This window comes from Gopherus evgoodei, chromosome 3 (genome assembly GCF_007399415.2).
Source record: "Gopherus evgoodei ecotype Sinaloan lineage chromosome 3, rGopEvg1_v1.p, whole genome shotgun sequence".
NCBI lineage: Eukaryota > Metazoa > Chordata > Testudines > Testudinidae > Gopherus > Gopherus evgoodei.
The window spans coordinates 147,291,661-147,307,466 of NC_044324.1; the positions used below are offsets into that span (position 1 = coordinate 147,291,661).

Sequence of the window (15,806 nt, forward strand, 5' to 3'; positions counted from 1 at the left end):
ACAATTTGGGCTATAGGGTTGTGAATTGCAGTAAACACTTGTGGACAATGTAGGCACAGACTAAAAGGTACCTAGTTCATGATGATGTAGTCCTATTTAAACAGCACTAAGTTAATGTAAAATAGGTACCTTTTAGTTTATGCCTATAGAGCTCACTCAGAGGAGTTACAGTGCCACAGGCCAGTGCACACTGCAGTTCAGGCCCCTGTAGTCTGAACCGCGAGGCAATGTAGACAAGGCCTTAGAAACAAATCAGTCCTGGTGATTTCCCATTGATTTCACTGTACCCAGTTAGTTAACTGGGGTGAATTAGATCGTAGATAGAGGTTTCTGCACAAGTCTGTAGAGTGGAAGGGTGGAACAAGTTCCCCTGGTTTTGGGGCATCTATTCAGGAGAGCACATGTATCCTCTTGTGATACGTCCCCTCGGCACTCCTCTTGTTCACCAGGAGCTCTAGGGCTATCCAGCTATCTAGATTAGACACTTCAGTAGCCCCCATTACCGTAGTATATGAGTCCCTCACTGTTTTTTGCATTATTTTCACAATCCGCCGGTGAGGTAGACCCCATTTTACAGATGGAGAACTGAGAGATTAAACAATTTGCCCGAGTTCACCCAGGAAGTCTGTGGCAGAGTAGAGAATTGAACCCAGGTCTCCCATGTCCCAGGTTAGTGCCCAGTCATCCATCCTCTTTGCATTAGCATTTTTCTTCAAATTTCCCATCATCGACATACCACCAGCACAGTTCCATCAGGGGTAGTAAATGCTAGCATTTTCACTGCTGTGTTGTCTTAACCATGGTCAGAGTAGGCCTGGAGGACACAGTGGTTTAAAATACCGGAGGCCCCCAGGTACCCTGTCTACACCAGTGCTCCCATAATTTCTTCTCTCAGCTTAGCTGCATCACACTGTTTGGGAGAATTCGATGAAAAATGCTTAATTAGATGAGGTCTGGGAGGAATTGTGCTGCCTGTGGGACAGTGAAGCTCTTCAATGCTCCATATACAGGACAGAGCCTATAAGATGCGTTCCAACCCTGAACGTGTGTGAAAGAACATACTAATACATTTTTTTAAGGATTCAGTTCATTCATATAACTTCTTACATTATCCCAGATTTTACTCCTGGTGAGTGTAATTTGCCACACTGGTTGGGCAACATCAATGGCCATGGTTAAATTTTTTCAACTTCCTGGACTGTTGGAGTGAGGAAGACTCTTACCTGCTCAGAGCCTTCTAAAACAGCATGTGTTTTATTTCTGTGTAATGAACAGCTGTTGCTCATTTGATCACGGTAAATGTTTCAAACTCCTTGAAAAAAAAAGTGATTTATTTCCCTTCCTCTATGCAAAATAAATGGGGTAGGAAAATTTACGGTTTTTTTTGCCTCACTTGGACATGCGTCTAACACTAATTGCTTATCAAGATTTTGCAGATTGCAACAGATGTGTTTATCAATTGGTATCTGAGTTTCATTGTAGTGTGGCAATTAAAGTAAGTTTACTCTCCAATGAGCTCTTCTCTTAATTAATTGCATTCATTAGACAGAAAATTCATAACCATGCAATCTAAATCCAGTAGTTTTGTAAATTACAGGGGAAAGTTGATTTAATTATAATCTTTGTAGTTCATTTATATATAGTTACTCTTTTGAAGTATTGAGCTTCCCTAATCTAACTTTAATTCTTTCTGTGGAATTCAGTTATGTGATTTCAGAGAGAGAGATATTTTTCTCTCCTTTATCATTTGATTTCTTATGGTTTTTGTCTGTGCTTACACTCAGTATGCATCATACTGAGCACTGCTACTGACCAAGAGAACCACAACAGCAGGCAACGATAATTGAGTGCTAGATCTGTGATTGAAACACAGTCAAATTTCCTTTCCTAGTACTCTTGTCCTAGGCACAGCCTTTTCAGAGAAAAAGTCATTAATTGGCTCCCAAAACAGGCTTTTATAATGGGGAAGAAGTTGGCTAAATCAAGTAGGGGTCCCAAATTCTGGCTGGAATTTTTTGTATCAAATGAAGTCAGTTAAAAGCTACTCTGATTTATTTTTATGTTACTTTTAGCTTTATTTATATATGTTAGCAGATCTTTATAAGACATTACTAACTTTTACAAAAATAAGCACACTGAGCCAGATTTTTGACTGACATAGCTCCATTGGCTTCCAGGGTGCTACACTGATATACACCACCTGAGGTTTTGGCTCCTTATTTTTACCCCCTTTATAATGTATTTTATATCTGATGAAGCAGTCTTAAAATACGAATGTAACTAATATATATTATCTGAAGCATATTAAAATCTAGCCCTAAAGAAGAGAAACAAATTACTTCCTCTGAAGTGTGCATTTTTAAAATATAGAACAGCATGTAATTTTATTTATTCAGTATTCATCTTAAACTCTTCCTACTCACAGATGGTGGCAGCAGAGGCAAAGGAGAACAATTCCCTTATGAACAAGAAATCAAGTTCTTTGCCAAAGTACAGTATATCTTTGCTTATCCCTTTTCAGTGCAGAAACTGCTTGTTAAGAAGCATGTGTGTTCTTGTTATATTTGCATTTGTCTACATTAAATGTGTACAGAATTTTGTTATATTGTTGACAAATGAAAAGCCACACAGCTTGAACAGACTAACACATGAAATACATCTATGAAAAAATTACATTTTTCTCCTTTAAATTCCCTTTATCTCCTTTCTTTACAGTATACTGCATATCATGCTAGTTATTCATAACCTCCTCATGTTATCCGTGTACTGGTTTAGCCCAGTTGTGAAGGAGGGTAGACTGTCTCTATTATATAATCTTTAGGCAGTTAATGTGAGCTATACTTGGAGAAAACACAGCTAGTATTTCCCAATGTCACCTTCCCTCTTTCTTTCCTTGTTTCAAAATTATCTTGACGTCTGGTTGTGCCAAAAAGGATTTTTTTTTTAATACATTAGGAAATTCTGCTTACACCTTTTGGCTCTCATAAGCTTCCCTGGTGTGTGCACATTCAAGGTGCCTTTTCAATCCATTAATGAATAAGCAGACAGGTGTTGCAATATTCTCTGACCCTGATTCCCTAGCAGTAAATTATAGTCTTTGTGCTATAAAGTACTGTCACAAAATATATCACCATCTGCAGTTTCATCCATTGAGGAGCTCATGTCGCTTTTTCCTTTCAAAATTATTCCCAAATGAAATAAGGTTTGGAATTTTTTATTTTTATTTTTTTTGAATCCATGCCTGGGTGATGGATCAGGCATAGGCACTGAACCATCGGCTCTGTTCATAGGTTAAACTCCATTTGGTGGCATGGGAGGTTTTTGGGGGAGAAGAGATAATGATGGGAAAACATGTTTGTTGGGGAGAACAGTTAATTTTGCTGGAGACCTGAGTTTCGCAGGGAGCTGCCGTCAGGCTGGCTGCTGTTTTGATTTGATATTTTTTTAAGCTCTGTCAAACAGATCCAGAGTAATAATAGATATATTTTATTAGAAATATAAATAACCTTTCCCTCTTCATATCCCTCCTAAAAATCCAGGAGAAAACTCTGGCAAGAGCCAGCATGTCTGGGCTGGACACTTATTTATGTTTTGTGGGGTGAGAGGTCACTTTCTATTCAATGTGATGCTTTTGGATAGTGCTCAGTGTTTGCTGTTGTTCCACTTAATACTGGGGCTACCTTTGTCTTACGAATGTGGTGTCCAAAGCTAGAGAGAGGATGGGAGGGATCTGGTTGTGAGGTTCACTGTTAGCGGAGCAGATGGGGTGGACAAGACAAGTGAGGCAACAAGCCTGTTTGGGATGCCTAGCAGTCACTTACTTTGCTTGTCCACTTAAGGCTAGCTCCATCTGCCTTAAAATAGGAACTGTAAATAGGGCCTGACCCAAAGCCGATTGACATCAATGGAAGGACTTGCACTGATGTCTGTGGGTTTTGGAGCAGGCCCATACTTTGGCAAATGTGTGTATCAGCGAGTTGTCTGGTTTTGTTGAATCCGAACACTTTCAACAGCAACGGAGTCCGAGGGGGCTGTGCTTCCACCTTTCTCAGTGACGAGAGAATATTAAATACTTGTTTAAAAAGAAGAGGAATTTAAAGATAAAACAGAATTTAAAGAGAAAAAAACATGTTCCGTGTTAAGAAATTCCTCCTGCCATGAAACTGTGATGTGAAATGAATATTATGAACTTGAGCTCAAGAAGCCCTGAGCTGACCATGCCTGTTTTTCTCTGATGTATTTCAGGTTGTGCTCCCTTTAATTGATCAGTATTTCAAAAATCATCGGCTGTATTTCCTATCTGCAGCAAGCAGGCCTCTCAGCAGTGGGGGACATGCCTCTAACAAGGAGAAAGAAATGGTGACAAGGTAAAAATAAAGAACAGTAGTTGTAGGCAGGTTTTAGCTTAGTTAGGGGAGGTAAAGTAGTCTTATGTAAACACAGGTGATCTAACGTTTTTCATTTTCTTTCTTGTATTAAGATGATTCATTGATGTTAGAAGGGAGAATTCACACACACAAAAATGTGTGTGTTTCAGACTCTGAATCCAATACTACTTTTAAAAAGCAGTGGTTGTTATTCTGATGGGCAGGAATCTAAATTTACTTTCCCATACAGTACAGACAGGTACTAAGACTGTGCAAAAATTGCTATTCATGCAAAATTTCACAAAATGTTCAAGAACAAAATTTAACCATGGCAGATTGTGAGAACATATTCTGACCCTGCTCGGAGAAGAGTCAAGATGTTCTGTGTATAATATAGACTCACACCTTTTCTGGGACTTTCTTAATAATAGTAACACAACATAAATCTCAGCCCAACCCTTTACCCCAAGCTTCTCCCTTCTTAGGCTTACCTCCAGATACCTGTTTGTCTTATGTAAACTCCTGCTAAATTGTTACTTCCACCGCCTCTAAACCAGAGGTCCCCAAACTGTGGGGCACACACCCCTTAGGGGATGTGGAGGAATATCGGCGGGATGTGGCAGGCCCAAGCCAGCCCGCACAGGGGGCAGGGAGATAGCACCACCCAGCAGCTCCCTGCTCCCAGCTCTGCTCCAGTCCCACCCCCATTCTGTGTTCCTGGCTTCCGGACCTGAGCCTGGCCCCATCCCCAGACTCAGTGTGGCTCTGCTCCCATCCCCTCACCAGCCTTCTGCCACTGGCCAGTCACAATGAATCATCAGGAATCAGTCAGCATATCCAGCCACCATCTTGGCTGATGCCAGAGAATGAACTGGGGCTCTCTGGAGCTGCAAGCATGAGCTGCTAGAGTTTGAGCCAGAGTTCACTAGGTAGGGCTTTCACAGATTGATAATCTCTGCAGATCAGCACAGAGGGAAGGCTGTAACATACACAAACTCAAGTTGGTGACAGTGATACAGAGGGCTGACATATTTACATGAGGGCTATTCTCTGGTAGCCTTATTGAACATGACTCATAACAGTTGGCATATTAGAGCAAACTAATGGCCCATTTAGTCTGACATCTCGTTTCTAACATTGCTTTGTCTGCAGTTCTTCAAGGAATTTAAAAGACACAGTAACACACCTGACCAAACATCCATTACTAGCCTGTAAAATTAATTCTTGATGCTCAGTGTTCAAGGGCTATAGGAACTCCATCTTACAGTCCTCTGCCATGAAGCATCCTACTAGCTGTCCAAAGATTTCAGGGGCCTTGAGAAAGGCAAGGTAAAACTCAAGAAGGGAAGGTTTAATTTCAATATTGAGCTTAGGAAGGGGTATGAGATTCACCAAAGCTGTTTTTTTTATTTCTTAATTGTTTTCAGTTTCCCTTAAACCCTGGCTTCATGTAGTATTTCCCAGGGTGGAAAGACAGTCTGTTTTTTGAAACACCCAACAAAATGTACATTTTCTTTTTGGCAGTAAAGTAGAAGAGTTTTGAATTGATAATGGTAATGTAGAGATTGTGTAGGCAAATCCAACAACCACTTGATGGTCAGCAAACGCACGCGGCCTTGGACATTAAATCTTGATGTGTTTTTTGAGTGAATGTTTGTTCCAAGACATTAAGGTTATCTCCAGAATTTTATCTAAAGTACCATTGAATTATTAACTTCCACCTGATTAGTGACCAGAGTCTGACAGAATAGGCTTTGATTTAATGTCTTCTCTGTTAAGACCAGCCCACTTAGCAAGGCAGCTCCTCTTAGTACTGCAGTTCAATAGGATTGATTCTGGATATGAGCCCGAGTATTGGGCCCTTGGCTTTGTTGCCAGCTGGGTCATGCTAGACATGCTTCATGAGCTTAATTCCACCCTCAACTATGTGAGCACAGCTTCTACTCAAGTTGATGAATGTAGTGCTCATATACTGACAGGAGAAATAGACTGACCTCTATTTAATGTGTTACTGTTTAAATCAAAACAAATTATATATGATAACATGATGGATTAGCTGGGTCAGGGGCTGGATAATGGGACATATAGTGTCTTTCCCTATGACATCACTGGTTGGAATTAGGCCCAGGATGCTGGTGGTCGAAGTAAAATGAGATGATATTCTCAATACAGTTTCTAATGGACTAAGGTCCTTGCCACAGAAAATGACACCACAGTAGACACCAATATGCACCCTGAGTGATGTTCTCCTAAGAGATGCAAAGGACTGAACTGGGCCATGAAGAGTGAACTATTCTCTCCGTGGAGATGGAAATGAAGGTTGAGTAAATGGTTGGGGAGCAGTGTGGGGAAGCTTGAACAGCTGCTCCTTTGTCTATGAATAAACTTAAAACATTTAAAAAAATCCATTGCGCTCAACTGGGCATCTTACATTAATGCTAAAATTAATTTAAACACATTAAACAAATGCATTGGTCGTATCCATATTTTGTTTAATTTTAACCACAGAAACTATTGTTGGTTTATTTCCAGTCTTAAATCATTTAAGTTAAATGTTTTAATAGACAAGATTTTTTTAAATTATCTAATCTATTAAATATGATGAGATCCAAATTGGACTAATTAAACCTTTATCATCAGACATTTCAATTAATCTGATTTCCTTACATTTTTCCCCAATTTTTCAATGATATTCTGAATAGCCCACTGATTGCATTTTATTTTGTAACACTTCAATGATTATTTCCTTGTGGTTTTTCATATAGAACGCTTTTATATTACTTAGCTTTGCTTTCAGTTTTTTGTTTTTTTAATTAGAATATGTGCTTATTTAACCATGTTTGTTAAGGATATGCACTTTAAATCTATTTCCTTAGTACTCTCAGTCCTACATTCTGCTCAGAGAATTTCTGCGTGACATCATGTTGCTTTTTCCTGCTCATATATCAGCTGTTATTTTTCTTTCTTCTCCTTTTGTTTTCTTTTCCCCCCTTCTTCTCTTTATTTTTCTTTTGTCTTCAGCCTGTTCTGCAAACTTGGAGTTCTTGTCAGGCATAGGATTTCACTGTTTGGTAAGGAGACCCTTGACAAATACTAGCATGGCCATCACTTGGTTTTCTTTGCCATTTTTGCGTTGTGTTATGTACTGCCTTGTTGCATGTTGCATGGCTGCATGGCTGAATGCATGGTCTTCATGGGCTACTAATGATCCTTTAGGTTGTTAGATCACAGCAGGTTTTAGATGGAGTAAAGAACTTTTGTAGTAATAAAAAAGAAGTGTGTGTAAATCTGATTAAGAGGAGATAGATTCCCAGGCTCATTGTCCTACCAAGGAACAGAATTCAACAAGATCATTATAAAAGTATTGTATTTGCTGCTTTATACCTATTTAGTATTGGCCTGCTAAAGTCAAAACAGATTAGCATTTGCACATTTTTTTTATCTCTGAAAGTCACTAAAGCAAAGTCTGTTGTGGGCTGAAATGCTTAGCTGATATTCCATGGAATTCTTCCATACTCCCAAATGTGCTTAACTCTAGATCTGCATGTCTATAATGTTTCAGGTATCACTTGACTATAAAAGTGGTGGGGTGCATTCTTAATTTCTGCCTAGTGAAAAGCACTTATGTCTATTCTAGACCCATGGTACAATCATTCACTCTCTGCAGCCTTTTATAACATTATGCTGATGGATGGCTAACTGAAAATATGTCCTTCTGTTATGTCCCTCCCATTATATCTTCTGTAATGGGAGCAGTGGGGACTTCAGCATCCATCATTATCCTTTTGGATAATTGTCTGGATGATTCCAATTTGATTTAAAAAATACAGTGCTAACCCATTCCTTTCTATTTGAAATATCTGTTTGCTGCACCACTATGATATTCCAAAAGTTTATAAATCCTTCTTGTAATCAATAAAATGAGAAAAATATATGGAAATTAGTTTGGCATCACGTTTTGAACTTTCAGACTTCTGGGATAAGCAAAATGGATACAGTTCACCTGTTAATCATTTTACAAGACCATGAGAGAAACTAAATTACTTGCCCAAAATGTAGGAAATTGTTTCAGCTTTTTGTGGCATAATGTCAGTAAAGTGTAAAGAATGTCACACAACTGCTCTTCGTGTATGGTAGGCTGCTTTTCCACAAAATATTGCAACTCTATTGGTTTATTTTGGTGCCTACCAAGTCTGTGACAGTTAGCATGATTTGACAGATTGTCCAGCTCAGTATTATATTATTTGACATTTTGGGGAAATATTTTCGGGAATAGTCTTTCATGGATTAAGTTCTTGGATTATTTTTTTAGGATTGATAATGGGCAAACTGCAAAAACTGAGATTGTGAACTTCATGCAAGGTCTGTGATGCTAGACAGAGGACAGTTTGTACTGTACATCCCAGCCCAACCAGCCTCCATTCTTTGGTGAATCTATGCGATGGAGGGTATAGGTGTCACAGAAGCTGCTGAGCCTAACTTCTGTGGGTGCATCTTCATTAGGAAGAACAGTTGGTTCTTAATCTGCATTAGCTAACATATGATAACTAGCACAAAGTAAAATCCTCATGACTATACAGGGCATTTTGTAGTTTTCATGTATGTTAGTCGGTTGAATTAAAGACTTGAGGAGCCTAGAGTGTCATCTTGAACTGCTAACTCATGAGAAAACAACAAACTGCCTTCTCTTGTGAATTTACGTTAGGTAACTTCAGTTAAGAACTCATGTTTTTTTCTGGTGAATACAAGACCTATCTGAAAGAGGAAGAGCTCCACATGAGGGTGAATCCTCCACATGAAGATTTAGGGGATACAGTCAGGTCCTAGAAATTTACTTTGCTTCTTGTGTGTTTTGAAATGTGTGTTTGAATGAACAAAACAAGTTTAAATGTAGCCTCAGTATGGGACTTGCTACTGGCTGGACATTAACTACATGTGCTGTAGTGGTGTTCCTGAACCTCCAACTGCTAGAAGCTGGGACTGGACAGCAGTGAATGGAGCACTCAATAAATTGCCCTGTTCTGTTCACTCCCTCTGAAGCATCTGGCACCAGCCACTGTCTGAAGACAAGATACTGGGCTAGATGGACCATTGGTCTGACCCAGTATGGCCTTTCTTATGAGTAGTATGGGATTTGTACACTACTCCCAAAGATAGATTAGCATATTGTGTATAGTAAAAGGAAAACTATTTGTTAAAGCTGTATGGCCTTAATTGTGTGTAGAGGGCCACACAAAATCAGAAGCTAAGCATGATGATGGTTCTTTGAGTGACTGTTCACATCCATTACACGTTAGGTGTGCGAGCGTCATGTGCACGGACGTCAGAAACTTTTCCCCTTAGCGGCTCCCATCAGGCCTGCCAGAGTGACACCTCCAGGCTCGTGCATATATACCCCTGCAGACCCGACCCCCCTTCAGTTCCTTCTTACTGTCCATGGCCTTGTTGGTACAACTCCTTATGAGATCCCTTAGCATAGTTATCTGTAGTCAGCAGTTACCAGTCGTTAATAGTTCTCAGTAGTTAGCACTTCTCAATAGTAGATAGTTAAGCTTCCTTTGTTTTAGGTGTTTGGAATTTGTTTCCAGCACCAGCTCTGGGCTGCAGGGTGTGCTGCAGGCCCAAGGGTTTCAGGCTTGTGCCACAAGCCTATGCCGATTAGTGATCCACACAACTCGTGTCTCTGTTGCTTGGGGGAATCACTCCAAACTGAGCGCTGCAAGATCTGTAAGGCTTTCAGGCCAAGAACCAAGAAAGATAGAGACTTTCGCCTCAAGCAGCTACTCATGGAGGCCACCCTCAACGTTCAGCCTCGGACCATCCAGCTTCGGCGCTGGCGTCCTCGGTGCAGAGTGCCCCGGCATCAGTTCATGATCTGGCACCAGAAGGGCACTGCGGTCATATGACACTGAGGCAGCAGGACAGACCCCGGCACCATTTGACCTCGCCAATATGGTTGAAGGGCCAACTTAGAGGCAGAGGGTGCTCCCCACATAAGAAAGAACCGCCTCCAAAGGGACTGAGCACTCAAATTGGTGTGGCCTTCAGGACACGCTTTGGCACCAGTGGCTCTGGCGCCGCAGGGCCTTTCAAGCCATGGGCTAAGCACTTTGAGTGTGGAGGAAGGACTGGAGGAGCTTTTAGAATAGCTGTCCATACTGGACACCTTTGAGGTGGCAAAGGATCTCATCGAGTTGTCAGGGGCAAGCCTCCTCTGTGGTGAAGAGAAGCCTCCGTCACCAAGGATGCCATCCAGAGGCAAGCTGGCAATGGTGCGCCGATTGAGGTCACCACCTCGGCACTGCTCCCAGCACCACTCCCGGTCGAGCTCATCCTCCATGGACTCCCAGTTGCCCCTAACACAATGGGACTTGAGGGCACTGGATCCAAGCCAGCATGCGGCACTGGCCCCGTCAGTGTATCACTCCCAGGTGCCAGCACCTAGTCGGCACCAAGGAGATGCTAAGTCAAAGTCCCTGGGCCTGAGCAGAAGATAACAATCCCAGTCCTGGAAGCATCAGTACTGATCTTGGTCCCGATTGGCAAGGAGCCGTTCCCCAGCCCCCCAACGGCACGGTTCCATGGCACAGCCTTGGCCTTCGAGGTTGGCATTCTCGGAATCCGAGGTTGACTCAGATCGCTCCAGCTATTTCCGTAGAGCACCAGCTAGCAGAGAGCCCTAGACCACGTAGCATCCCCAGTGGGCCTGCCAGGGCAGTGGCACTTTTGGACACCATGGGCCTATTACCAGCAGCAAGGGCACTCCTCCAGAGCCTCGAGGTCTGGCTACTCGGTGCATCGGTCCCGGTCCCCATGCGGGGACCCCTCCGCACCCAAGGATGCCACGGTATCCAGGCCACCAGACGCTTCTCCAGAGCACTGGAGAACGGAAGCAGTACTGAGCCCGGTGCCATCCCAGGGTCAATCAATTAGACAGGACCCGAACGACCCCCCGGCATATGAGGAAGGGCAGGAAGGACTGGCGGAGGAGTTACAGCAGGCCGTCATCTTCTCATCATCCCCGGATGAAGCTGTGGCGGGCACAGCGGTGTCGAGGCCTCCCCCGATTGACCACAGAGAGCACCAGGAGCTGCTCCACAGGGTTGCCCAAAATTTGGGCCTACAAGTGGAGGAAGCAGTAGAGCAGGAGGATCCTATGGTGGACATCGTAAGCCCCGAAGGCTCCTCCAGAATTTGCACTCTCGTTCATAAAGACAGTCCAGGCCAATTACAAGACGGTCTGGCAGACCCCGGGTTCTAGCGCGCTGATGGCAGAAGGGGTGGAGAGGAAGTACTTTGCCCCTTGCAAGGGATATGACTTTCTCTTTTTTCATTCAGCACCCTGTTCGCTGATTGTCTCAGCTGTCAATGAGCAGGAATGCCGTGGTCAGCAAGCCCCCACTCCCAAGGCCAAGGAAGCTAAAGGCCTGGATCTATTTGGGAGAAAGGTCTATTCCTCTGGGAGCCTCCAGCTGAGGATTGCCGATTAGCAGGTGATCCTGAACAGGCACAATTTTAATTCCTGGGTGGCAGTTTCCAAATTTAGAGATGCCTTATCCCAGGGCTCTCAGCCTGAGTTTGCGACCCTCATGGATGAGGGAAAAGCAGTAGCCAAGACCTCTTTGCAGGCCTCGCTGGACTCAGCAGATGCAGCAGCCAGAACAATAGCCTCAGTGGTGGTGATGAGGTGCTCAGAGTGGCTCCAGGCTTCAGGCCTTCCACAGGAGGTCCAGAATACCCTTCAAGACCTCCCCTTGGAAGGGTCAGGTCTGGTTTTGGACCAAGTGGTTGCCAGGCTGCATAGCCTCAAAAGTTCTAAGGCAACCCGCAAGTCATTGGTGATGCACACCCTAGTGACTGAGAGGAAACCTTTCAAGCCCCAGCTGCCGCAGCAATGGCAGTACTTCCTAGACAGGAGCCTTACCGCAGTACCTCCTAGACAGGAGCCTTACCGCAGGAGGGGCAGAGACAGTAGGCGTAGGTGGAATAACATGCCTCGCCAAGGCCAGAGCCAGGGCCTAGCCCAACCCGGCAACAATCAGGGGTTTTGAAGGTGCACTCGATGACAGCGTACCAAGCCAACTCCTGGATCCTTCCCAATGTTTCTTGAGCTGCTTGTCCCACTTATTCCATGTGTTGTCCCGCATAATATCGGACTGTTTGTACGGTACAAGTGGGATACATGCTTCAGTTCTCCTCCTTCCCACCTCTCTTCCTCGTCCCTCTTCAGGGACCCCTCTCACAAACACCTCCTCATCCAGGAGATTCAGTCGCTCCTCGAGGTGGGGACGGTGGAAGAGGAAGTCCCTTGCAAACTAAGGGGAAAAGGGTTTTTTTCCCATTATTTTCTCATTCCCAAAGCAAAGGGGGGCCTTCAGCCCATTTTAGACCTGCACAGGCTCAACAAGTTCTTAGTCAAGGTAAACTTCTGCGTGGTCTCCCTTGGCACTATCATTCCATCCCTGGATCCAGGGGATTAGTACACTGCCCTCAACATGAAAGATGCATACTTTTTTGTCGCTATTCATCCCGCTCACCGACAGTTCCTGCGATTCACCATAAACCAGCACCACTACCAATTTACGTCCTCCCTTTCGGCCTGGCGGCAGCCCCCTACATATTCATGGAATGCATGTCAGTAGTGGCAGCCTTTTTGCAAAAGAGGAGAATACAAGTATACCCATATCTCGATGACTGGCTTCTTGTGGGTTGGTCCAAGAAGGAGGTCCTTTCCCATGTGATGGTGGCCCTGGACGTATTCTGCAGGCTGGGTCTTCTAGTCAACATGCCCAAGTCCTCCTTGATACACACGCAAAGGCTGGAGTTCATCAGGGTAGTGCTGGACTCAGTACGGGCACAAGCAAGCCTCCCACAATCCAGATTTCTGGCCATCCAGCGTGTCATAGACTTGATACTAAGGTGCCCAACAATCACGGCCAAATGCTGCCTGTAGCTCCTGGGACATATGGTGGCATGCACCCATGTAGTCAAGTACGCTTGGCTGTGGCTCAGGACTTTACAGGCATGGCTAGCCCGATTGTATCGACCAGGCAGAGATCCCCTAGACCTTGTTATGACAGTTCCTGTCCGAGTATTGGACTCCGAGTGATGGTGGCTCAACCAACCAGTAGTATGCGAGGGTATCCGCTTCACAGCACAGCAGCCGGCCCGATGCTGGTTACAGACATATCAGACCTTGGTTGGAGACCCTACTTAGGGGATCTAAGCACACAAGGCTTGTGGTCCAGAGACGAAAGGCTGCTCCACATCAATGTGAAGGAGCTCAGGGCGGTTCACCTAACCTGCCAAATCTTTCACGCTACTTTAGAAGGGCACAGCATGACAGTTCTGACAGACAACACCACTGCCATGTTTTATATAAACAAGCAGGGTGGAGCCTGCTTCTCTCCCCTGCCTAGAGGCTCTTCTCCTGTGGGACTTTTGTATAGCCTGTTCTATCCATCTCATAGTGTCATACCTCCCGGGAGAGAGAAACGAGCTGGCAGACTGCCTCAGCAGGTCATACTGCATGCACGAGTGGTCAGTGAGACCGGATGTCTTGCAATCAATCTTCTGAAAGTGGAGGTTTCCCCAAATGGACCTCTTTGCCACCAAGGACAGCAGCCGATGTCCACTGTTTTGCTCCTTTCAGAATCACAGTCTGGGCTCAGTCACAGATGCCTTTGCGATCCCTTGGAGCGGGAGTCTGAAGTACGTCTTTCCACTGCTCCCACTCATCCACAGAGTCCTCATCAAAGTTCGTAGGGACAAAGCAGTAATAATTCTGATTGCCCCAGCTTGACCTCACCAGCACTGGTTTATGGCCCTGATGGCGCTGTCAATGGCCGCCCGATTGCCCTGCTCCGCACCAAGATCTCATCACGGAGGACGGCAGGTGCCTGCTCCACCCGGCTCTGCAGTCGCTGCATCATGGCGCGGAAACTCTGTGGTTGAACGCTGTGGAGAGCCAGTGCTCCCTTCCAGTACAACAAATTCTCCTTGGCTGTAGGAAACCTTCCACTAAGGCGACCTACTTAGCCAAGTGGAGAAGATTCTCCTGCTGCTATGAGCCAAAGCAAATACAGCCACTTCAGGCCACCATTCCAGTCATCCTAGAATACCTCCTGTACCTCAGACATCAGGGTCTCGCTCTTTCATCAATCAGAGTGCATCTAGCTGCCATTTCGGCATTCCAGCTGGGGGTATCGAGACATTCTGTGTTTTCTAGCCCTATGGTAGCCTGATCCTTTAAGGGACTAGAAAGGGTGTTTCCCTACTCATGCCCACCGGCCCATTCCTGGAACCTTAATCTGGTCCGAGCCAAACTTATGGGACTCCCTTTCGAGTCCCTGGCCTCTTGCTCTCTCCTTCACCTCTCCTGGAAGGTGGATTTCTGATGGCCATTACGTCTGCGAGGAGGGTTTCCGAGTTGAGGGCCCTCACCTGCAGTTTTTTATAAGGACAAAGTGCACCTCAGGCCACACCCTAAATTCCTCCCTAAGGTAGTCTCACAATTTCATATGGGGCAGGACACTTGTTTGCCGATGTTCTTTCCTAAACTACACATGGACCCCAGTCATGGTAGCCTACACACTCTAGACGTCCAAAGGGCCCTGGCATTCTATTTAGAGCAAACGAGATCTTTCCACAAGTCTACACAGTTGTTTGTCGCTATCGCCGAGAGAACGAAAGGGCTTCCGGACTCGACGCAGTGTGTAGCATCGTGGATTGTGGACTGCAACCACGTGGGCTACGAGGTCGCCAAGGTGCCAGCCCGCTGGTCACGGCTCACTTGACTAGGGCCCAAGCATCCTCAACAGCTTTCCTAGCGCAGGTCCTGATCCAGGAGATCTGTAAAGGAGCCACCTGGTCGTCTGCGCACACATTCACAGCCCACTACGCAGTCAATCAGCAAGCCAGAGATGATTCGGCAGGGCTGTTCTCCAATCAGTTGTTCCATGCTTCCTACCCTCCTGTTGTGGTAAGCTTGTGAGTCACCTAATGTGTAATGGACGTGAACAATCACAAGAAGTATTAAAATGGTTTCCTACCTTTCGGAACTGTTGTTCTTTGAGATGTGTTGTTCACATCCATTACACTTCCCACTCTCCTTCCCCTCTGTCGGAATCATCAGCAAGAAGGAACTGAAGAGGGGTCTGGTCGACCAATGTGGAGGCGCCACTCTGGCGGGGGCTCCCCTGCCGGCCTGATGGGACCCACAAAGGGAAAAAGTTTCCAACGTCTGTGTATGTGATGCGCGCACACCTAATGTGTAATGGACTTGAACAACACATCTTCGAGAACAACAGTTGCGAGAGGTGAGTAACCATTTTTTTGCCAGACAGAAGAGCCTGAAATGTGTTAACCATACTGGATTACTGGGACTGGATGCCTGGATGGACCACACTCAGGGCAGACTTCAAGAAATAGGACCGACAG

At 44.8% G+C, this 15,806-nt stretch overlaps 1 protein-coding gene across 4 annotated transcripts in view; it reads left to right on the top strand.

Moving 5' to 3' along the window:
• The window catches only part of RYR2 (ryanodine receptor 2), a 737,385-nt gene that overhangs the window by 533,769 nt on the left and 187,810 nt on the right, over positions 1-15,806 (top strand). For all 4 annotated transcript variants that reach the window (XM_030556966.1, XM_030556967.1, XM_030556968.1 and 1 more), the window contains 3 exons: positions 2,426-2,490; positions 4,246-4,367; positions 7,389-7,438. In XM_030556966.1, coding sequence (XP_030412826.1) covers positions 2,426-2,490; positions 4,246-4,367; positions 7,389-7,438 — 237 coding nt within the window. The remainder of the gene's footprint in view (positions 1-2,425; positions 2,491-4,245; positions 4,368-7,388; positions 7,439-15,806) is intronic.